The sequence below is a fragment of the Mytilus trossulus genome, chromosome 1 (genome assembly GCF_036588685.1).
Source record: "Mytilus trossulus isolate FHL-02 chromosome 1, PNRI_Mtr1.1.1.hap1, whole genome shotgun sequence".
Classification (NCBI taxonomy): Eukaryota; Metazoa; Mollusca; class Bivalvia; order Mytilida; family Mytilidae; genus Mytilus; species Mytilus trossulus.
Genome location: NC_086373.1, coordinates 14,358,377 through 14,383,135, shown reverse-complemented (window position 1 = coordinate 14,383,135; position 24,759 = coordinate 14,358,377). Strand labels below are relative to the sequence as shown.

The 24,759-nt window shown below is 31.0% G+C and overlaps 1 protein-coding gene across 5 annotated transcripts in view; it reads right to left on the bottom strand.

The window, feature by feature from the left end:
• Positions 1-1,689: 1,689 nt before the first annotated feature.
• The window catches only part of LOC134715981 (high affinity 3',5'-cyclic-AMP phosphodiesterase 7A-like), a 57,777-nt gene continuing 34,707 nt past the window's right edge, over positions 1,690-24,759 (bottom strand). For all 5 annotated transcript variants that reach the window (XM_063578612.1, XM_063578620.1, XM_063578630.1 and 2 more), the window contains 11 exons: positions 19,689-19,778; positions 13,743-13,885; positions 13,193-13,256; positions 12,388-12,483; positions 10,348-10,448; positions 8,063-8,194; positions 7,605-7,778; positions 6,902-6,967; positions 6,196-6,292; positions 5,054-5,134; positions 1,690-4,390 (listed from right to left, as the gene is read on the bottom strand). In XM_063578612.1, coding sequence (XP_063434682.1) covers positions 3,276-4,390; positions 5,054-5,134; positions 6,196-6,292; positions 6,902-6,967; positions 7,605-7,778; positions 8,063-8,194; positions 10,348-10,448; positions 12,388-12,483; positions 13,193-13,256; positions 13,743-13,885; positions 19,689-19,778 — 2,159 coding nt within the window. In that variant the 3' untranslated portion in view covers positions 1,690-3,275. The remainder of the gene's footprint in view (positions 4,391-5,053; positions 5,135-6,195; positions 6,293-6,901; positions 6,968-7,604; positions 7,779-8,062; positions 8,195-10,347; positions 10,449-12,387; positions 12,484-13,192; positions 13,257-13,742; positions 13,886-19,688; positions 19,779-24,759) is intronic.

The window sequence follows — 24,759 nt, the reverse complement described above, 5'->3', positions numbered from 1 at the left end:
CCATTTGGAAGTGCAAGTTTAATATCTGAATCAAAGATCTCTTATACAAATTTGTTACATGTTATTGTAATAAATCTTGGGAAAAAAATCAATTTAAAACTATAAAATATCAATCTTTTCCTACATTTTATTTGGTTTCCAAAAGTGTATGAATTCTAAAATACTATAGGTGTCAGGATAATCATATTCCTTGACCACCATAAACAAACATACAGTTTGTTTTAAACAATATTGATGTAAATTATGACAAAATAGGTCTGCACAACTTTAAAATTAAGACCAAATTATCTATGTTTTGGTCATGAATCAATGAAAATTGGTTCTGAATGGCAATGTGTATGAATATCTATTAAAACATTAAGGGTTATTAAACATTTCATAGTTTTTGTGAAAAGATCAATTCAACTATATTTTATGACTTTCCAGTAAAGTATGAATGCCAATGAGACAACTCTTCATCCAAGTCACAATTTGTTAAAGTGAACCATAATCGGTCAAAGTATTGTCTTCAAATATGGAGCTTTGGCTCATTACACACAGCAAACTATAAAGGGCCCCAAAAATGAGTATTGTAAAACCATTCAAACAGGAAAACCAACTTTTTAACCAGTAAGAATCTCTTGACCACATCATTTACAACTATGAACATTACTTTATTATTTTCTACCATAAAAAAATGGCTTCTTTAACAAAATGTTGACAAAGCTTGGTAAATTTTTTTTTCAGTTTGAATCAATCTTTTTCAATTTTTACAACTTATATTTTTCAAATGAGAATTTAATTTCTTCAAACGAAATTCTTTGTGAAAATTGAAAAATGTAAAATACTCATGCTTTTTCTAGTTTTCAATAGACTAATCAGATAAAAAGATTTATGCACACTTCAAATCAAATTTTAAAACTGCTTGCTTAAATGAAAATGATTTAGACATCTGAAGTGAAATGACCTTGATAGCTTACATGTTTACTTTATTAATAAAACAATATGAAGTTAACAGCATACAATTGTAGATATTTGCACTAATTTATAAAACAAATATATGTTAATACATAAATATGACACAGATTGATACTAGCACCAAGAAAAACATATTTCTTTGGGATTTATTTTCATTCTTTAAATAATTATTGTTGTATACCGCAAAAGCACCAAGGAATTTCAAAAGTTTTTCTTTGGGATTTTGTTAATTTATTTTTCTTTTGCCAAATTTATTTACCATAAATGGATACATTATTCTCATAAAAAATATAAAAAATGTATCAAAAATAATAAACACGTCCACCGAATGAACATTTGTATTTCTATCATTATATATGAAAAACTTATAGTAAATGATGTCTATTTTTAAGCAACAATTTGCACATCTTCCCTTGGCCATACATTATACTTTTATTTGGGCCTCAAGTTGTATACAAATACAGAAAAATAACTATAAACGCAATTTAAATTTATCATTTTTTTTTATTTTTCGTAAAAACTGCAACGACAATTACTGTCATGAGTTTGAAAAGAAAAGAACTGCTTTTATTCCAAAAAAGATAAAATCTAATTCAATCAATTATTTGTAAAAATGTCTTCGCATTTAACGCAATCAATTCTGGATATTCTCAACACTATTCTATTCAATCAATATTTGCAACAAAACTTTTCCAGGAAAATCTTTATAAGTTTGAAGAGTTTCATTATTTAATCTTGGCAATCTCTGATGATTTACAATAAAAATGTTATTACTAGCATCATAGCGTTAAATTTAGACAAATTTGTGTATTTAAAAACCACAGATGCAATATCTCATTCAACTTAATTTCATCCAAATTTATATCTAACATTCTAACATGATGTCCTTCAAACGCTTTGAGTACACACCCGTGGTAAAATATGAATATATTGTTTAGGCTGTTCCGATCGTACTCCCACGTCATATGCTTTTTTATGAAAGAGCTACTTGACATCATAGAACGATGACGTCCGAAAATATGCATTTTACGGGAAAAAATATGCTTGTGGAGATGAAAATCATCACATCAAGAAAACATAAACAAACAATGCTAAAATGTGTTATATTAGCCATTCTTGTATCATATAAGATGATTAAGTACAATTATAGTTTAGATTCATCTAAACCTATACAAATATGTTATTGTAAATAGTTTAATCATGTCACTTATTCAGTTTGCTTCGTTTTTTTACATCAATTTGATAGTGCGTTTATTTATTGGAATGGCAAATAATGCCTTCACCTAGAGCACCTTTATCCAAAACATTTGCAGAATGTGTCCTATTAGAATCGAAATAATTCATGGGACTTGAATATATCGTGATTTTACCACGTGTTGGCCCTTTAAGACAAATATTTTACCCCTCATTACCCTGAGGGGTAAAATTTGAGCATAAAGGGCCAACCCATAGTAAAATCACAATACTCAGGGTAAAATATTTGTCATAAAGGGCCAACCTGTTGTAAAATCACGATATATTCAAGCCCCCATGAATTATTTCTTAAGTATTCAGATTTCCTAAATTTTGTGATAGAAACATGAAAAATACCTTCCCAAAAAAGATAACACAAGACACTGGAATCCTAATTATGTCCCTTTATTTTGTGAAGACATACATTGAAAAGATGGTTAAAATGGCAAAACTCAATAGCACTTTCCTTTAAAATATGTATTACCATAAGTTTCAGACAGATGGGCCCTTATGCAAAACAAAAGTACAAAAAGAAAGTCCTGGTGAAACTAATGCTGCTTAGAAGTGTTGTACTACAGACAGGGACTGTAATGTATAGCACTATCAAAGAAGGTTGGTATACTGGAATAATCATTACTTTATGTTTCTGAATGATGCATTCAAATGAAATAAACTCATTCCAAAATAAATATAAAGACAAATGAACAAAGGGAAAAAGGTATACAGGCTTCAGTAACAGTCATGGCAGGGCCAAAAAAGTACAAAATGTAGTTGAAACTAAAATGTGTGTTTTTCATGAAATCTATAAACCAATTACTAGCAAATACATAGACAACTTACATTAAATATACTAAAATAAAATATTGCAAAATTAAAATAAAGCTTGATGATTCATCTTATTTTCATTTTAATAAAATAAAGTTTTTAAGGGTAAAATATGTTCTATGCGAGTACAATTTATAAAATGGAACTTGAATTAAAACTAAAAACTATAATTTCATTACTTTAATACATTTAGTCCAAGGACTTTTTTCTCCTGAGTTACAAAAATGATCCTAAGGGTTAAAATCAGCACAAGGTCAATATCACTGGGAAAGACTAGTGGGTGAAACAGCATTAGGAACTACTTTTTTTGTGATATCTGGTGGTATAAGTCCGCTATCAATATCTGTGGATTCTACATGAGGCATTTTATCAATAGGTGAATTACCTTTTACATTTAATTCATGAAAATTAGTTAAACCTTCATGTAAAGAGTTGACAACCCTGTCATGCTCTATATTGTTCACACAATTGAAAGACGGATGAGTTGCTTCCCTTGAAATGATTGGAACAGAAAATTGAGTTCTATTGACTAATGCTTCCTTTGGGAATGTGTGATCATCTTGTGTTTCAAAATCTGAGTCATTAGAATCACCCTGGTCACTATCATCATCTTCTGAGTGAGGAAGAGTTTGTGATTTACGTCTTTTAGACAGAAATCTGACTACGTTTCCATGACTGGAAGGCTGAGAAGATACATATAATCCACTAGCAAGTCTACTTGCTTCAAAACTGGGACTTAAGTTAGAAATCTTTGGCCTTGCCAGAAAATCTTCCATTGATGTACTTTTCTTTTGTAAAGTTACTCGTTCACTAGCTAATGCTGACAGTTTGTCTGTAAGACGTTCTAAAGAGGTAGCATGGAGAATCATAGCGGTCGGCAAGCTCCGCCTCCGCAAATATTGCGTTAATGGTAAAATGTCTCTGTGAACTGTCACATTTGTTATTTCCTTCTGAAAACAACATGGTGGCATGCTATGACGTCTTTGTTCTAACAACAAAGAATCTGGTTCTTCTCTGACGGGAGATAGACTACGGATACTTCCCCTACGACTACTATTATAAGATAAGTCCTCTTGATCGTCTAAAAGATGAGCAAATGTTAATGGTAGTCTTCCATCCTCAACCTTATCATCTTCTTCATCAGTAACATGCAATGAAACAGTTTCAGCCGAGTCTTCCACATCAGACTTTTCATTTTGTTCATTTAACTCCTGTTCTGCAATCAAGATTTCTTTTTCTTTATTTTCGTCAGCAATAATAATTTGCCACTGTTCCAAATTGAGCTTCACATTTTTTATCATATGACTGCTTAAAGGAGTAGGCAAAAATCTTTGCCATTCTTGAAATAAAGGAGCAACTACAAACTGCAGAAATCCTACAAAAAAAATAAAATAATGGAAGATTAAAAACAGGTAAATAATAACAGGAATAGAATCTGCATACAAGGATTCATTTTAATTTGCAAGAATGGTCTTAATTTCACATTTTCCCTGTCCTTAAGTTTAGAGATTAAAATCCTAAAATTCACCAAGTGAGCCAGCTATCATTAATAAAGCAATTTGTTTTATCAGATAGATTTCGATAACAAAAAGATTTATTCCATATATTTTTCTCTGTCAGATTATCATGTCAAACTTGTTTACCAATAGTTAGCCATATTGATTAGATATCTTCAGCACTTTTCAAATTAGTTGTTCAATTCAACACATCAGAAGCTATTTACCTGCCGTTCACAATATTTAAGAGTTCTAAGAAACGTTTCTTCCTGAGCATACTGAAGTCATTTGCACCAAAAGTCTGTGCAATTGAAAGATACTTCATTTTGTATTCTGTTATGAGCAAGTTCTTTATAATTTAAATTGTAAAATTAATCCTTTGACTTGTAGTCAAAGATAGTAAAAATATATATCCAAATATTTATAATAAATTGCATATGTTTAATTTTGACAAGTAGTAATTTGTGGTGTTGTAAATTTAGTTTATATATGTGTTCTAATTATGCTATGACAAAAGAGAAATCCTTGTTTTTATGACCTACCAGCTTGTATCTTAGCTACAGTTGTAGCATTTCTATCACAGAGAGGGGTAACTGGTATTTGAAGCTGTCTTTCATAATCACCTGTGAAAAATAAATTTACTTTTATGTAAAATCCATATTAAATGATAAGATTCTAGCGTAAATGCTTTAATCTTAATATTTAAAGTTCAGCTTCTATGTATAAATTAATGCCTTTCTATGCTATATAAATAGTTATTTAAATCAACATTAATTTCGCTTTTAAAATAAGATAGATTGGTGTTGGACATTTACAAATATATATAAACTAATGATTATTTATGCTGTACAAATTGATATTTAATTTGAATTTAATTTCACTTTTAAAACAAGATAGCTTGGTGTTGGACATTTATATAAATGTATATATATTAATGAATATCTATGCAAAACAAATTGATATTCAATTTGATTTTAATTCAATTTTCAAATTAGATTACTTGGTGATGGATTTGAAAAGGTAGCTAACCATCAGTGTCTGAAATGACTTCTTGAATAAAACGATCTTCTTTGCAATTTTACACAACTATATTTTGTGTCAAATAGCTACAACAAAGATCTTTTATATCTCCCCTAACACTTATACATAATCTGGAACAATCAGTAGAACAATCCAAAAGGAATAAACATCTTCTGATTTTAATTGGATTTTTAAACATAAAAGCTCAAAATACATGTACTGCAAAGTATGAATTTTAAAAGGTTAACAATTATAGACCATTCAACAAAAGTTTAGATCAATTAACCAAGGTTTTTTTTCATGAGTAAAAATGATAAAAAAAAAAAAAAAAAATACAGATAAATTAAAACAAGTGCCACGAGGGTAAACGCTCACACATTGCTTACAAAAGTAAGGTTATGAATCAATTTTTTGTTTAAAAGATTCTTTATTATAGACAAATAAAGTTTTTTCTCAATTCTTAAAACTATTAAATCCATTATGACCAATTGGGTAAACTTTTCATAAAACCACATGTCAAACTGTTGCATATGATTGCCTTCATTTAAATTTCTAATATATAATGCCTGTCCAGTTTCACATCTAAAAGTTTAAACTTTGATAATTATCAGTGAATGAAGTATTGTGGTACTAGTTAGAATCTATCTATAATAGCTACTGTTACCTTGTCTAAAGAACTCATCACAGACACGTTCACTCCAGAGCTTACTGACTGGCCAGTCTCTGCATGGATTACATATATCAGCACATTTTAATGCAATCTAGAACAGAAGATCAGGTCACTTAAAGCATTTAAACCATTTTAAATACAATTGAAATTCTGAACAATAAGCCTTCAACAAATTATCACTGGATCCTTAATTCCTTCTTCAATTTTTATTTTATAGTATACATTTTTTGTGTATAAATATAAAAGTATAGCAAATACCCTTACAATCAATGATGGTTACATCAATTTCTTCATCATGGTTTGATCAATTGAAATACAACATTACAGCCAATTGCATTGAGTATGTAGGGAAAGGTAGAATCCTTAGTTAGCTTTTTTGTTAGCTGAACCATGAAGTCATAATTTGGTTAGGTGAAATACCCTCCTTTAAGAGTAGAACAGTCCAACAAATAACCAACCTATCTGTCTGTAGGACTAGACTACTTTGAAAAGAGGGTAGTTTATCTAACTTAATTATGACTTCATGGTTAGCCTAACAAGCAAGCTAACCAAGGATTTAACTTATCCCTACATACTCAATGCAATCGGCTGTGAAAGGAAATTTGGTGTGAGAGCAATAGATATTTTATCATAAAAATAATTCATGCTTACTAATGATATGCATTATAACAATTTTTCTTAAAATTGTAACTGTACTTACTTGTAGCATAAAATGCCTTTGTTCAAAATTATTTTTAAAATCAAAGTTAGGATCGTCTAAATATTTCTGAAATAAATATCATATTATTATTATCATCATTCTATTAAATTTTTTATGTTCTATTGGATATAATATCTTAAAAGAAAAATACATGTACAGTACACTGAATTTGTACTTGCAATGATAAACTAACAATTGTTGCCATATTTGGAGCAGAATCTGATTACCTTTCCATAGCACTTGAGTTTGACTCCTGTTTTTGATGGGGTTCTTTTTACACAGTACTTTATTTTCTATCTAATGTTTTATCAAACTGTTTTTTGTTGTTTATTGCTGTTATAGTTGGTTTTTCTTCGACTTATGCTTTTTTAATTGTCCTTTTGATGTCTTCTGCCTTTTTCTTCTTCATCATGTTAAAATTGAGAATCGAAATGGGGAATGTGCTATAGAGATAACTACTCGACTTAAGAGTGGGAAAATGAACATTAGCATCCAAAAAGACGATATTGTTAAATAAATTATCTCTCAAACTTGGAACTATCAGCAACGAAATGATGAAATGAACAACACTGTTTGTCTTCACAAACAACACCCCTCTTACAAATATTTACGTATTCTTGATATGCATGTAGTTTACCTTAAACCTAGAGAGAAATTCTTATTGTCTAGTAGTATCAGTGGCTAGTATATTTATGTTGTTTACCTTAAACCTAGAGAGAAATTCTTGTTGTCTAGTAATATCAGTGGCTAGTATTAATGATCTGAGTTGCCATTCTACTTGCTCCCATGTCTTTTTATCAAAATGGTTAAAAACACCGGATTGTTGAAGGAGGGCTATACAAGATCTCCAATGGTGATTTTCTAGAACTGAGGTATTCTGAAAGTAAAATAGACAATTGTGGTCACTTAAAGCTACAAACATGTAATATAGAAATAAATGTATTCTTAGAACTTGTTTTATTTATATATCAGCCACGGTATATTCTAAAACAAAAAGAATCAATCTATCTATCTATTTACCACAAGTTTATTGGGCACAGAATTAGAGCCTTTACCCATTAAAACCAGCACTTCTGGCAATTAGCATTTTTGTAGTAATGGCACATCTAGCTTTCCATATTTTCTACTTAAATTACTTCAGATTTATACAACACACAGTACCTTGTAAAGGGCAGCTAAATGATTGGCTGTAGCAATCATGAAAGTTTGGTTGACCCCTGGATGATCAAGGTCATGGCTCATGGCAGCTACTAATGAAGTCATGATTTCAAATTTTGGAATGGAACCCTGTAGCTGAAATGATAAAAAAAGCATTAAAAGTCAGTCAATCAATTCATAGCTAAAACTACTTCCTTTTATACACACATAGAAAAAATTTGAGGAATATGTCAAACTTGATCTGTGTTTTGTAGTAATAAGAATTGCATATAAATTTCATAATATTTGGTTGGGGCAACTAAGGTTAAACAACAGAACCCAATTTTGAGACTTTACATATGTATGTAGACGTTCAGATGGACAAGGGTAAAACTTAAACTCCTATCGCTATTGTCAGGGCATAAAAATTACTTTTCTAAAGTAGCCATATATTAAATACAATAAATTTCCAGCAAAATGAATTGTTTTGATGTACTTTTCTACCCCTAAGAGTAATTAGTTTCCTTCATTATATATGTATCTTGTATCTTACATTCAGACATTCTAAACATAATGAATTGATATAAAATCATATATAAATTCAATAGCGTTATCCTCTGAAAGGACCGGGGTGACATGATTAATCTGTGATTGGTGTTAATTGTATCAGAACCATTGGATTACATCATATGTTATTATGTAACAAAAAGTGCTGACTAAACAACAATAATATTGATTTTCCTCACCAAACTCATTTGTCCTTTATATGCAAATAAATAATCCCTCAGCTATTCATCAACTGCAGTGGGTTTTTTATAATGCTTTGATTTACGAGATCTGCTGAATTTTCAGAGTATTGGAAATGTAAATTTTATTAACTAATTCCCTTTGCTTTGTTTTGTATAGAATTTCAATAACAATATTTTTCTGACTTGTTATGAGGGCAAGAACTATTGACATTGGTATTTTCAAGAAAGAACCAAGAGAAATCAGCAAATATCAATAATTTAAAAGTATGTGGCTGTCTAACCATAAAATGTGACAGTTTTGAAAGTACATCATTTACGTGAAGTTTGAACTTGCCAGATTTTATTATCAATGAAATGTTTGGAGCCATTGAAACATATCAGATGCATACAATTAATAACTGGGAGAATCCTGCTTAAATTTGAGATTTCCTTGTTTAGGGTTCCCTAAACAGAACTCTATAAAATCATAGACCCACAGACTCTTGATCCAATCCCTTTACAGAATAGTTAATTTATGTTTTATTTCTGCTACCATTACTTTGCTTGACATGTTTTGATAAACTTATATCTGTTCTTGCATGTTTGTCTGATGTTATTGGTTTGTTTGTACTTTTAGTATGCTGTTTTTAAGCTCTAAAGAGCTTATGACTTACTGTATTGTATTTGATTTGACTTGATTTGACATGCAGTCCTTATCATAAACATGAACTCAACCAATGAAGATAGAATTCTGTAAAAGCTTATAGCATGAGACCTGAATAACAGATCCACATGTTTTCATTTTACTGAAATCCTCATACAATATTTCAAAAACTTTAATGGAACAGTCTTTAACATTAAACAGGTAAAGATTATTTGTCAGAAACACATTCTTATGGATAAGAGTAGATGTTGGTATATATCATTGAGACAGGAACTCAACAATACATAATGCTGAGATATATGTACAAACTATTGTTGGTATGTTACATACAGTAATAAGGGAAAAGGTCCTGGAACACGGTTATGGTCCTCTGCCACCAAAACATTATCCTGAAAACTTATTATGATCTTGAAAACATGAAATTTAGGTCAAGGCCATAAACATTTCGATTTCAACCACTACCAAACATTGTTGACAAGTCATGTGTAGTCACTTAGAAATAGAACACATCCTGAAAACTAAAATGACTACTGAAGAGCATGATGGATAGATGATATGGTAGTGTACCGTCGAGCAGCAAATACTTTAAATGACTATGAGCAAAAAAATGTGAATGGAATTTGAGTATAAATGCTGTTTCATACTAGCCAACACAATGTCTGAATGAAGATGTGTTACCCTTCCCAGATGCATTATTCTGACTTCCAAGTCAGTCAATCTCTACTCCACTCCTAAATGACCTAAATAAGCCAAAAAACATTTGACAACAGGTGACATTTTGAAATATTAAGCATTTTAACTGAAAAGATGACACGATTATATTAAGTCATAGATTCCCAGGTAAATAACAGAAAGTGTAAGACTGTACAGGTAAGCCCTTACACTACTAATATCCTGTTTTTTAACAGCAATCTCACCATTTTCTCCTGAAGATAACAATGCATAGCTTGTGTGACGTCTGCAGCATGTACAGCATTATGGTATGGATTGGAACTATGGTAGCCATCTTCTATTAATGCTGAAAAATTTCAAATTCTCATATACTGTGGATTTATTTATTTACATGGGTATCAATTTCAGTAAATTTTGCATTTTTGTAGACATTTAATTTCGTGGTTTTGCCAAAGTCTGCATACAAGCCTATAGACCATTTGTATTTCTTTGAACATTTGAATTCATGGTTAACCTTTACCCACGAAATTCATGAAAATTGATATCCCACAAATAATAATGAATCCACAGTATACTGCCTTTATTGTTGTTTAGATACAAAGAAATATGCAAACTGATTTTTCTACAACTGATAAAGCTTTTACACAAATTTAATAAACATTTTCGTATAAAGCTTAATACATGTATAGCTGTATTCTTAATGGAACTATTTATCTATTTTACGAGCTTTATTCTTAATGAAATTATTTACTTATCAACTTGTTTTATATAAGCCGAGGTCTAAAATGGTGATATTAATAGACAATGGGTATCAGAAAATAGTCTAAATCCAAAACATAGAAGTCATTCAAGCATAAAATGTAGACTTAACTTTTCCAATTGTAACAGAAATAGGTCACTAATTAATAAGACTGCATTGTGAAATTATCATGATCACTGAATTACCAAGGCAAGTTTCAAGCAGAATGGACTTAAAAGATGGAACTAAATTCAATAAGACCAATATGCTGATTTATATATATTAACATTGAATTATATATTCTCTTCCAAATTCTGTTCCGTATATCATAAAGACATCAATAATGTCAGGCATGAAAACTGTTGATTACTTGAACTATAGTTTGATTACAATAGAATTGATAAATAGAACTAATGATTGTTTGGTTACCAGTGTTGCGTCATGTTAATCTAATCTAATTGAATAGCGCCATTGTTGTACTTTTAAACTTGTTAAGTCAATCACAATCAATGCGTCAGAAGCACTAGTTACAGCGTAGTTCTAGTACAAAATGTGTTAAAAGAAATTAAATTATTCGTATCACTTTTATCTAAAATCGGTAATCTATTAAACCTACATAAACAGCACCAGACTTAACTTGGTAAATAAGAGAAAGAAATTATTTAACCCTTTTATGTATTTGTCAGCCAAAAAGTATTGACACATTTTTTTAAAAGAGCATTAAACCATGATGGCAGATTGTCAGTCCACAGACACCAATGAGGTAGATTAGCATATTATTGTTAAAGACTATCTTTTTACCTCTAGATGTGTTTTGTTTGTTTGTATTGTTGCTAATTTTACATTGTACAACCATCTTCATTTATAAACTTATATCTGTTCTTGCATGTTTGTCTGTTGTTATTGGTTTGTTTGTACTTTTAGTATGCCGTTTTAAAGCTCTAAAGAGCTTTATATGATTTACTGTATTGTATTGTATTTGATTTGACATGCAGTCCTTATCATAAACATGAACTCAACCAATGAAGATAGAATTCTGTAAAAGCTTATAGCATGAGACCTGAATAGCAGATCCACATGTTTTCATTTAACTGAAATCCTCATACAATATTTTTAAAAACTTGACATTGTACAACCATCTTCATTTATTGATATTTTCAATACCAAATACATTTAGAGAAACTGTCATACATGTTTAGGAGACCACCTGTATAAAGACCATTATTTTAGATCCCTCTGTACTGTATTTTAAACCTTGAATTGATTGAACCTGTATCTTTTAAAACCTGTTAACACTATATAATATTATTCCTGAACTGTGTATTGTGGATTCATTTATTTTCGTGGGTACCAATTTACGTGGATAGAGGAAAAATTACACGTTTTTGTTGATATTTAATTTCGTGGTTTTGGCAAAGTCTGCATACAAACCTATAGAAAATATGTTGTTTGTTGAACATTTAATTTCATGGTTCACCTGTACCCACGAAATCCATGAAAATTGGTATCCAACGAATAATAATGAATCCACAGTAGTAATACTTACAGAAAACCTGGAACACTTTCATGATGTCTAAGTTGAATGTATTTATGAGATCATATTGTCGGAAAATATTAAGGGCAATGTGAAGTAATGGTCTACCTGCAACAGAAATAACTATATAACTCATCATTGTTACTATCAAGGTACATTTAAACAACACTATTTGATCCTAAATTACTCAATATCAACATTAAGGAGTGATGTACCTAATACTCTTGACTGTAGCAATTACCAAATAAGATATTCTTGTGTTTTATATCTAAAAGATTAACATCTAAATCTTTGTTTAGCCATACATCAATATATATACTAATGAAATTAAACAAAACCTAGATTGGAAAGGAGAATGAATCCGAGAGACAACATTTTCATATTGGTCTGATGGCTATAATGACAAATAAACCAGTAGTTATTGCTTATATTAGCATATGTAAAATGTGTTTGAATTCCTGTGACCCAGTTACATTTAATGTTATCTATAATAAATCATATATATACAGTCTTTTTTGGTCATCCAAGCTGTTAAAGTAATTTCCTTTTAGGGCAGATATAAATCATGTTTTAATGTAACTGATAATGCATATTGCAAAAAAAAAACTAAGAGGGAAAATGTTAAAATTTAAAACTCTTTCCTATCTCGAGTTGGTTATTGTATATTTATTAGAGAATATCATAACACTTAATTTTTAGTGACTAAAAGTGTTGATTTATGTTTGATAACTACTTATTTTTACAGATATATCTTTTAGAAACAACAATAAATTAAATTCATAATATGTAAATGTGGCCTACAGGCAAACAAACTTACCACAGGTTAAAAGATCTAGGCTGAAAATGTCAAAATTCCAATTGCCCACATTGGAAAGGAGACACTACAACAAAATACAGAAAATTAGCAAAAAATCTCATTTTAAGACCTTCCTTAATGTACAATTGCAGTTTTGTAAAAGTACAATTCCATGTGTCAAATAACATACACATTGCAAAAAGTCTACTTTCTATAAAGTTTCAAACTGTTATTTAATAGCATGTATTTCAATTCCAATTCATTTCAAGAATATAAATACCATGATGACATTAAGTCATTATAAGAGCCTTTATGTATTATATTGTGGAACAAATGTACCATTATTTGCATTCATCCTTAAACAAACCTCTAAACTTAAAATTTCATTAGGTGTTTTCATACAGCTATGCTTAGAACTTTGGCTCTATTTTTTGGAATAAGTTCTGTGGTTTCTCTAATTAAGGATATGTTGCATAAAATCATTTCCAAATTTACAATTTCACATCATTCCTCATGTTCATTATTGTGGATTCTTTGTTAATGATTTAGTCTAACTAATGCATGTTTTTACCTCAGCCTGTCGTTGATATTGGGCATCTAATAATGAGACATGTTGATGAGACAGAGTTGCCACAGGCCGTCGTCGCTGCCGTCGTTTGTGAAGACTTAGGAAACGTGAGGGCCACTGTCTTTTATTATCTCTAGAAGACAATTCTAGAAAAAACCCAACATAATTTAAATTAATATCATATTTTTCTGTATTTTAAAATAAATAACAAAAACATTTTATCAATATTTTTTTAAAATTTGGTTTAGGCTTACTCAGGTCAATCTATCTGACAACAAGCTAGTAAGGAAACAAAAATTCAACTGTCTGTTAATCATGAATTTCACTCATCCTTTTAATTCAATTTTCTACTAAAAGATAATACGTAATAAACAGTGCACTCTGGCATAAGACCATGACGCCTTGAAACTACATCTCAGACAATATGATTGACCAGAAGTGATAGGCCTATTGTAGTTCAGACCGTGCTATATAGAAAACTATGGAATACTTTCAGAAAACTATATTGTCTAAATAAAACAGAATGAAGTCAATTTGTCTTTACCATTCAAAAGCATTCCGTCTCCAGAGGGCAAACATTTTGTTGACAAGTTAATTACAGTAAGGAAGAGTAAAAAAGGTTGGTTCTGTAACAGTTATCCTAACAATAAACTAATCAGACTTATTTATATCGAGTCAATTGATGTTTAATTTCATTGTACAGATTTATTTCTTGGTGCCATAATTTTCCCTGTGTCTGGCCATTTTGAAAACATTCAATATGTGGTGAAATGAATTTGCAGTATGACAGTGATTTTATCAAGACTGCGTCAGTTACCATACCAGATTGATTTTTCCATACATCATTATCCTGAGTGACAACTTCTTTCATTAGATCTTACATTCTATGATTTGACGTACTCGGATATAAATTCTTCCACTGGGGGTTTGTGCAGCTTATTGAAATTTATTTCTTCACAAATCGGAATTCAATAAACGTCAATTCCGACTCTAATGTACAAACATTTCCTATTTTAATTAATGATACAGGATGATTGAACAGCACTGAATACATAGAACCTGATCCAGTAAGTGTACAATACATAGAACCTGATTCAATAGGTACAATACATAGAACCTGATTCAATAGGTACAATACATAGAACCTGATTCAATAGGTACAATACATAGAACCTGATTCAATAGGTACAATACATAGAACCTGATTCAATAGGTACAATACATAGAACCTAATTCAGTAGGAACAATACATAGAACCTGATTCAGTAGGTACAATACATAGAACCTGATTCAATAGGTACAATACATAGAACCTGATTCAATAGGTACAATACATAGAACCTGATTCAATAGGTACAATACATAGAACCTGATTTAGTAGGTACAATACATAGAACCTGATTCAATAGGTACAATACATAGAACCTGATTCAATAGGTACAATACATAGAACCTAATTCAGTAGGAACAATACATAGAACCTGATTCAGTAGGTACAATACATAGAACCTGATTCAATAGGAACAATACATAGAACCTGATTCAGTAGGTACAATACATAGAACCTGATTCAATAGGTACAATACATAGAACCTGATTCAATAGGTACAATATTCAATAGGTACAATACATAGAACCTAATTCAGTAGGAACAATACATAGAACCTGATTCAGTAGGTACAATACATAGAACCTGATTCAGTAAGTACAATACATAGAACCTAATTCAGTAGGTACAATACATAGAACCTAATTCAGTAGGTACAATACATAGAACCTGATTCAGTAAGTGTACAATACATAGAACATGATTCAGTAGGTACAATACATAGAACATGATTCAGTAGGTACAATACATAGAACATGATTCAGTAGGTACAATACATAGAACCTAATTCAGTAGGAACAATACATAGAACCTGATTCAGTAAGTACAATACATAGAACCTGATTCAGTAGGTACAATACATAGAACCTGATTCAGTAGGTACAATACATAGAACCTGATTCAGTAGGTACAATACATAGAACCTGATTCAGTAGGTACAATACATAGAACCTGATTCAGTAGGTACAATACATAGAACCTGATTCAGTAGGTACACTGCATAGAAGATTTAACTAAGTGATCATTGATGCTGCAACAAAAACTGCCAATATCTTATAGTCTTGTGGAAAATATTAGTCATAGTAATATAAAGTTATATACTATTAATGCAACAGCTAATCATAATAAGGTTATGTTCTTAATTAATAGAGTTTTTAAATAGATGAACTTGAGCGCCAAAGAACTTGCATTGCCCACCTGGTATCACTTATATTCAATACAACTGCTACTGACATTGAATGAGTCTCAGATTGGTCAAAGCTAAATTATCTATCATGAAGTTTCTTCATATTTTCTATTGAAAATAACAGTCTTGTTCAATGTGGTTTGCTTTAAATTAATGGATTGTTTTACTTTTTTTACCAAAATGTAGTACATGTAGTCTGCAGCAATTTTCAGTTAAAAAATGATGGTTGAAGAAAAACTTTTATGTTGTAAAGGAATGAAAATAATTGCTTGAGCAGATAACAAAACACAACCTTTCTGAGTCAATTTTGTAAAATAGTTTTTTTTTACATATATGAATGGTTCTTCATAATTAAAGGCTTAACATTCAACTTTATAATTAACATGAGAAGTACTGACATTATGGGAATTATGAACTGCATGTACTAGTAGTGCAGTAGTGCTAGTACAAATATATAAAAAACCAGATGCTCCGCAGGGCGTAGCTTTATACGACCGCAGAGGTTGAACCCTGAACGGTTGGGGCAAGTATGGACATAACATTCAAGCTGGATTCAGCTCTAAATTTGGATTGTGATTAAATAGTTGACACAGCATAGGTTTCTGACACAGAATGAATGTGTTCTAATAAAATTAAAATTTTTGTTTTCTCTTAGAGCAATTCACTATGCTGTTGAATATTATTCCTCTCAAAAAAAAAGTTTGAAGAAATTTTCTTTTTATTTATGAAATTTCAAATGAGAAAATTGAACCCAATTTTTTTAATCACATCCCCCTTTCCCTTATTCCAAAACTAATCTCAATTAAAATTTCTAATGGAGTTTGCAACAATTACTACTCATTTAAATACATCATAAAATATTAAGATGTAAAAAAACTGCTTGTTATCACTGAATGGTAAAGATTATTTTAATTTATCAGTTGGTAGTAAAAAGTGAATATACATTGTATATATAACAAAGATTTAAGTTGATTCTGGACAAAGAAAGATAACTCCAAATAAAAAAAATTCTTACAATTAGATATTTCTTGCTTACTATTCTGGACAAAGAAAGATAACTCTAATTAAAAACAAAATTGCTATTTCACAATATTTTGCAATAAGATATTTCTTGCCATTGCGCAATACTGTGCAATTGAAAGGACTTGCTATTGCACAAAACTTAATATAATAATTTTAGATCCTGATTTGGACCAACTTGAAAACTGGGCCCATAATCAAAAATCTAAGTACATGTTTGGATTCAGCATATCAAAGAACCCCAAGATTTCAATTTTTGTTAAAATCAAACTAAGTTTAATTTTGGACCCTTTGGACTTTAATGTAGACCAATTTGAAAACAAGACCAAAAATGAGGAATCTACATACACAGTTAGATTTGGCATATCAAAGAACCCCATTTATTCAATTTTTGATGAAATCAAACAAAGTTTAATTTTGGACCCCGATTTGGACCAACTTGAAAACTGGGCCGATAATCAAGAATCTAAGTACATTTTTAGATTCAGCATATCAAAGAACCCAACCGATTAATTTTTTGTCAAAATCAAACGAAGTTTAATTTTGGACCCTTTGGACCTTAATGTAGACCAATTTGAAAACGGGACCAAAAGTTAAAAATCTACATACACAGTTAGATTCGGCATATCAAAGAACCCCAATTATTCAATTTTGATGAAATCAAACAAAGTTTAATTTTGGACCCTTTGGGCCCCTTATTCCTAAACTGTTGGGACCAAAACTCCCAAAATCATTACCAACCTTCCTTTTATGGTCATAAACCTTGTGTTAAAATTTCATAGATTTCTATTTACTTATACTAAAGTTATGGTGCGAAAACCAAGAAAAATGCTTATTTGGGTCCCTTTTTGGCCCCTAATTCCTAAACTGTTGGGACCTAAACTTCCAAAATCAATACCAACCTTCCTTTTGTGGTCATAAACATTGTGTTTAAATTTCATTATTTTCTATTTACTTAAACTAAAGTTATTGTGCGAAAACCAAGAATAATGCTTATTTGGGCCCTTTTTTGGCCCCTAATTCCTACACTGTTGAAACCAAAACTCCCAAAATCAATCCCAACCTTTCTTTTGTGGTCATAAACCTTGTGTCAAAATTTCATAGATTTCTATTAACTTAAACTAAAGTTATAGTGCGAAAACCAAGAAAATGCTTATTTGGGCCCTTTTTGGCCCCTAATTCCTAAAATGTTGGGACCAAAACTCCCAAAATCAATACCAACCTTCCTTTTGTGGTCATAAACCTTGTTATAAAATTTTATAGATTTATATTCACTTTTACTAAAGTTAGAGTGCGAAAACTAAAAGTATTCGGACGACGACGACGACGACAACGTGATAGCAATATACGACGAAAATTTTTTCAAAATTTGCGGTCGTATAAAAATCAATGGTGTTTTTTATTAAGTACTTATTATCATAAATGAGCCTATCAGTACAAAGAAAATTACATTCAACACATTGCTGTAATGACAATTCAGGAAAATTATCTACTTTCCCTAAATTAGTCTCCGGCCACACATTAGATAAAATGAACATTCAACCAAAACCAAGATTTGGTCATTAACTAATAGAATCAAAGATATCTGAACGAGTGCAAAGAATATATATTGGCATAATCTTACAAAATACCTCCGATTCCTCAACAATATAGGAAAGCATTTAATAAGAAACAATTATTCAGACTATCCAGGAAATAATTCCCTGGTGAAATTAGGTGATGCCTGTTGATTCTGTTAGAATCACATTTTCTAGGCTAATGCTGACGTCAGATTTACCATTTGTAGCAAATGAAGGCAATTTAAACTGATCCTGCTGAGAAAAAGAAAGAACTGGTTTCCAAACAAAAATTACATCCATATTAATACAAAATCATTTAATTTCTTCGTAGAAAGAATAGCAGTATGGAAAAAACCTACATCTTTTTTAGTTTTATTCAGAAATCAGTAATTAATTACAAGTTTTATTTGAGGAATATTTCATTTATTTTTGTCAGTGAAGATGATTATATTTTCTAGTAAAAAGTTCAATACATATCATAATGTCTCTGTTTTCATTTTTGTCAGTAACTTTGCAAAAACCTTAAAGCCTATTTATATTAAATTGATGTTATATACAACTAAATCCTTATTCTAAGAAAATGCACTTTAATCAGAAATATTGAGCACATGTTGCTATGGTCTATTTTAGTAACAGTGTCAGTGGTCATTTTAATTAAATGGCAGAAAGACCAGAATAGATATTAAACTACACAGTGACACCATTAGGATAATTGTGACCAATTTTGTTTGAAAATGGCCCAGCTGGTTAACAGGAGAAGATTTCTTAATGATTGATGGATGATAACTGAGTCAATGTACAGACTAAGGATGTCATGCATTGAGAACATATGACACTAACTAGACACTTTCCACCACTATTATCCATTATGTACTCAGACCCAGAAATCAATCAATTAAAATACTACATTTGGTGTTAAGAACACAAATTTTGTACTCTGAGTACAAAGTAATAATTTTTGACTGAGGACCCTGGTGAGTTAAAATTTAACTCTGTGTCGAGAAAAAATATCCTCCATTTTTAAAGACCTACTTGAAATAATATACAGCGTGCCTTCTTTTATACTTCATACTTACTATCTAAAAGTTTCATGTCTGATTCTGAAATTGATGCTTTCCGCTTTCCTTCATTACTCTTGTCTGGCTTTGATTTCATCCGAACATCACCTAAATACAACAAAAATAAAGTTTTAATGTTCAGTCAAATAACAACAAAGCAGTATGACTTTTTATTTCATATTTCTATTTCATATGGCATACTGTTGATTCTCTTTTTTTTTGTGGGTATCAATTTTCCTCGATTAAGCAACAATATACTTCATGTCGTGGTTTTGTCATGAGTTTGCATCAAATTCAATAACAGAATTGTAATTCTTTGAACATTTCAATTTATGGTTCCCATTTACCCACGAAATCCACAAAAACTGGTATCCCACATAAAATAATGAATCCACAGTATGCCTTCTAGACAACGCAAATCAAAATTCTGTAGGCCATCATATTGTATCAATCATACTTCACATACTGAATATTTGTACAATGCTAGCATTAATGGTATAGTTCACTACACAAACTTTGGCATGTTTGCTTAATGAGAAGACTGACTCCAGCAAATGACCAAATGACGTAGAAGTTAGCAATGGGTAAAAAATACTATAGTCTGCTTAAGACTGAAAGCCTATAGTTCTACATGTATAATGATAAATTACAAACTCTATAACTTTTATACATTTATAGACACTAAAGCATTACTATAGTACTTTGTTCATTTATTGCGGACAGTTACAACATGCCTAGTATGTAATACTATCAAATATACGACCAGAAAACATTTAAATGTACTAGTACAAGAAAAACTAGCTTAAACCCATTTACATTTAATAACACCCAGTGTGAAAACCACCCGATAATTTATAAAAGGTTACTAGTTCAGTACAATGATTGAATAGCACTTATAAATTGTACAAATATGTCGTATTAAAGTTACACATGATAGTCCTCAAAACCAAAACATTTCAATATTTCTACAACACCTTTAAAAGTAGGCAGTGGTCCTGATTTTGTGGTGTTTTCAATTAATTACCCATTAATTCATTCATTCATATTGTTATTGTGTACTGAATGTTTGCAGTCTAAAAAAAAAGTTTTTTACCATAAAACTGAACTACGAGGCCCTACAGAGTGTCCTTCACCCTGATCTATGTGCATAATCATCAGAAGAGACTCTCCAACATTGAAGAAAAGAATAGAATTCATGACAAAATTCTCTGTTTTTGCTGATCTTCTATTGCTGACAACATAGTGTCACTCTATCTTTTTTTAGCTTTGCCCCCATTATAGTCAACCATAAAACCATATTTCAAGATACAGACTTCATAAAGTTGATTTTCAGAATGAAATCTTGTATATATAAGTTACACTTGGAAAAATAAGTTTTTCAAAAAATAATTTGTAGCCGAAAAATAATACTTCCAATTTGTTTTCTTTCTACAATTTTAGTTATCTCCCTTGCCTTTCAATTCCGCACTTAAAAAATCATGTCTTGTCACAAGTAAGGAAAAACTTCTCTGTTCCTTTAGGGCAAAGAAAAATAAATTATTTTGTTTTTGGTATACGGAAGAGTCCTTGTGATCATGTGGTGTCTAGGATTTATAAATATGAGGTCCACACAACAACCAATTAGAATTGGTTATTAATTCAGAATAGCATATTATCTTTATGTCAATGATTGCACCTATGTTAATCTTAGTATGGATTATTATTATCTGTGGGTGTTTGATGAACGATTCATTAACATGGTCCCAGGATAGAAACTAAAATGAGGGCCACTCAGTTAGGCTGGTCTAGAATTATGTAGTTCTATCTGATTTTAAGCATTACCAGAATTAATTATCTCTATCAATTTGATTTATAAATTTTCTCATCGGTGACCTATATTTTTTATTGTTGTTTTCAATTAAGCTATTTTTGTAATTAGGTTTTTTTTTTTATTTTGATATTACCTCTTTTTCTCCTATTAGTTCAACATAAAAAAAGGACATTTACAAAAATGTATGTTTCTTTCGAAGTCAGATTGTGAGCTTAAATGATCGGTGACCCCTCTTTCTTATTTCATTTTTCTATTAGGTATAAGATAAAGTTCATTTATAGAAAAAAAATAGCAAAATCTTACATTAAATAAAAAAAAATATTTAGACCTGCGAGCCCCCTTAAGCAGACTATTAAAGTTTTAAAACTTTTTATTTTATATTTTATATCCTAAATCACTTGTTATCCAGATTGCTGCTTCTTTTAGTTTATATACTATAAACCAACTAATTTTCATGACTTTCATGAGGAGAAAAATAATGCCAATATTAATCATGGCAATTTAAGTTGGATCTTTTCTTTCTAGCTACATTAAGTAAAATGAACATTGTGAAATTACATTGCAGCAAAGTGGGCTAGAATTGGCTAAATGTAAAATAAATTACATGCCCTCAATAATTAGTTCTTAGTTGTAAAATGGATGTAGGGAAATTCAGGAAGTAGAAATTAGAGCAACCATGAATGGACTAACTAATGAAAAACAAACAAACAAACCTATCATTATATAATGCCTGCTTTACTCTTCAGGCAGAAGTATAAGAAACATAACATAACACTAAAAGGTGATATCCTTATATACAACAAACTCATGAGTTGTTATTATGATTGAGTAACACGTTTCACAAGGTCAATCAGAGTAAAGGACGTCATCCAACATTCTGTTCTTCAACTGCGTCGTAATAATGTAAGCATTATAACAGGAAATTTACAGGAATGTACAGGAATTCACAAGAATTTCAAAGTGGTCAATATAAAAAGATTACTAAGAAAGGGAACCATATTACCTTTATCACTGACTTTGTAGCAGAATATTTTTTTATTTATTGAATCCCAATAACTAAAATTTACTAATGCAAAAATAAAAATTACTTTTAAGACTAACATATGGACAACTGTAATTTGAAGATTTAAGTAAAATATATAAGAAATGACCTTACCATACATTGTTATAAATGAATCGTCATAGTATTCCAATCCAGAATAACAAATTTCATAACTAAAAATTTCCATTTGAACCTTTTTAAAAGTTCTTCTCTGTAAACAGTCAGTTTAAATAAAACACTTAAAAACAGCAATCAAATCTGAACATTACTTATTTCCAACTTTTCACCTTCTCTAAATTGACAAAAATATTACTATAAAATACCAATGCATTAAAGCCAAGCATAACTATAAGTGTCTTTAGCATAAATAGTCAATTATTTTGTGATTGCACTTATATATATGTCAGATGGATAGAACAGGTAAGAATAATTGTCCTAAGGATGATTGATCATCACATGTATGCTGTAAACATCGACCTACTTTAACCATGAACCAAGACTAAGAATCTTAACCTTCTTATACTGACTGGAATATGATCAACCTTGAACTGAGAAACAATCTGTCATTTCCTTGGACCCATAAAAAATGTCAATCTTGACATGCACCCAGACTGAGAATTGTTACCTGCTTTTACTGACTGGAGTATCCAACCTTGAACCTAGAAACAATCTGTCACTTCCTTGAACCCATAAAAGTTACCGCCTTCTGCTGACTGGAGTATCTAACCTTGAACCTAGAAACAATCTGTCACTTTCAAGAACTCATAAAAGTTACCTCCTTCTGCTGACTGGAGTATCTAACCTCGAACCTAGAAACAATCTGTCACTTCCTTGAATCCATAAAAGTTACCTCCTTCTACTTACTGGAGTATCCAACCTTGAACCTAGAAACAATCTGTCACTTCCTTGAACCCATAAAAGTTACCTCCTTCTACTGACTGGAGTATCTAACCTTGAACCAAGAAACAATCTGTCACTTCCTTGAACCCATAAAAGTTAACTCCTTCTACTGACTGGAGTATCTAACCTCGAACCTAGAAACAATCTGTCACTTCCTTGAACCCATAAAAGTTACCTCCTTCTACTGACTGGAGTATCTAACCTTGAACCTAGAAATAATCTGCCACTTCCTTGAATCCATAAAAGTTACCTCCTTCTACTGACTGGAGTATCTAACCTCGAACCTAGAAACAATCTGTCACTTCCTTGAACCCATAAAAGTTACCTCCTTCTACTGACTGGAGTATCTAACCTTGAACCTAGAAACAATCTGCCACTTCCTTGAACCCATAAAAGTTACCTCCTTCTACTGACTGGAGTATCTAACCTTGAACCTAGAAATAATCTGTCACTTCCTTGAACCCATAAAAGTAACCTCCTTCTACTGACTGGAGTATCTAACCTCGAACCTAGAAACAATCTGTCACTTCCTTGAATCCATAAAAGTTACCTCCTTCTACTGACTGGAGTATCTAACCTCGAACCTAGAAACAATCTGTCACTTCCTTGAATCCATAAAAGTTACCTCCTTCTACTGACTGGAGTATCTAACCTCGAACCTAGAAACAATCTGTCACTTCCTTGAATCCATAAAAGTTACCTCCTTCTACTGACTGGAGTATCTAACCTTGAACCTAGACACAATCTGTCACTTTCAAGAACTCATAGAAGTTACCTCCTTCTGCTGACTGGAGTATACAACCTTGAACCAAGAAACAATCTGTCACTTCCTTGAACCCATAAAAAGTAACTCCCTCACTGACTGGAGTATCTAACCTTGAACCTAGAAACAATCTGTCACTTCCTTGAACCCATAAAAGTTACCTCCTTCTACTGACTGGAGTATCTAACCTTGAACCTAGAAACAATCTGTCACTTCCTTGAACCCATAAAAGTTACCTCCTTCTACTTACTAGAGTATCTAACCTCGAACCTAGAAACAATCTGTCACTTCCTTGAACCCATAAAAGTTACCTCCTACTACTGACTGGAGTATCTAACCTCGAACCTAGAAACAATCTGTCACTTCCTTGAAACCATAAAAGTTACCTCCTTCTGCTGACTGGAGTATACATCCTTGAACCTAGAAACAATCTGTCACTTTCAAGAACTCATAAAAGTTACCTCCTTCTACTGACTGGAGTATCCAACCTCGAACCTAGATATAATCTGTCACTTCCTTGAACCCATAAAAGTTACCTCCTTCTGCTGACTGGAGTATCTAATCTCGAACCAAG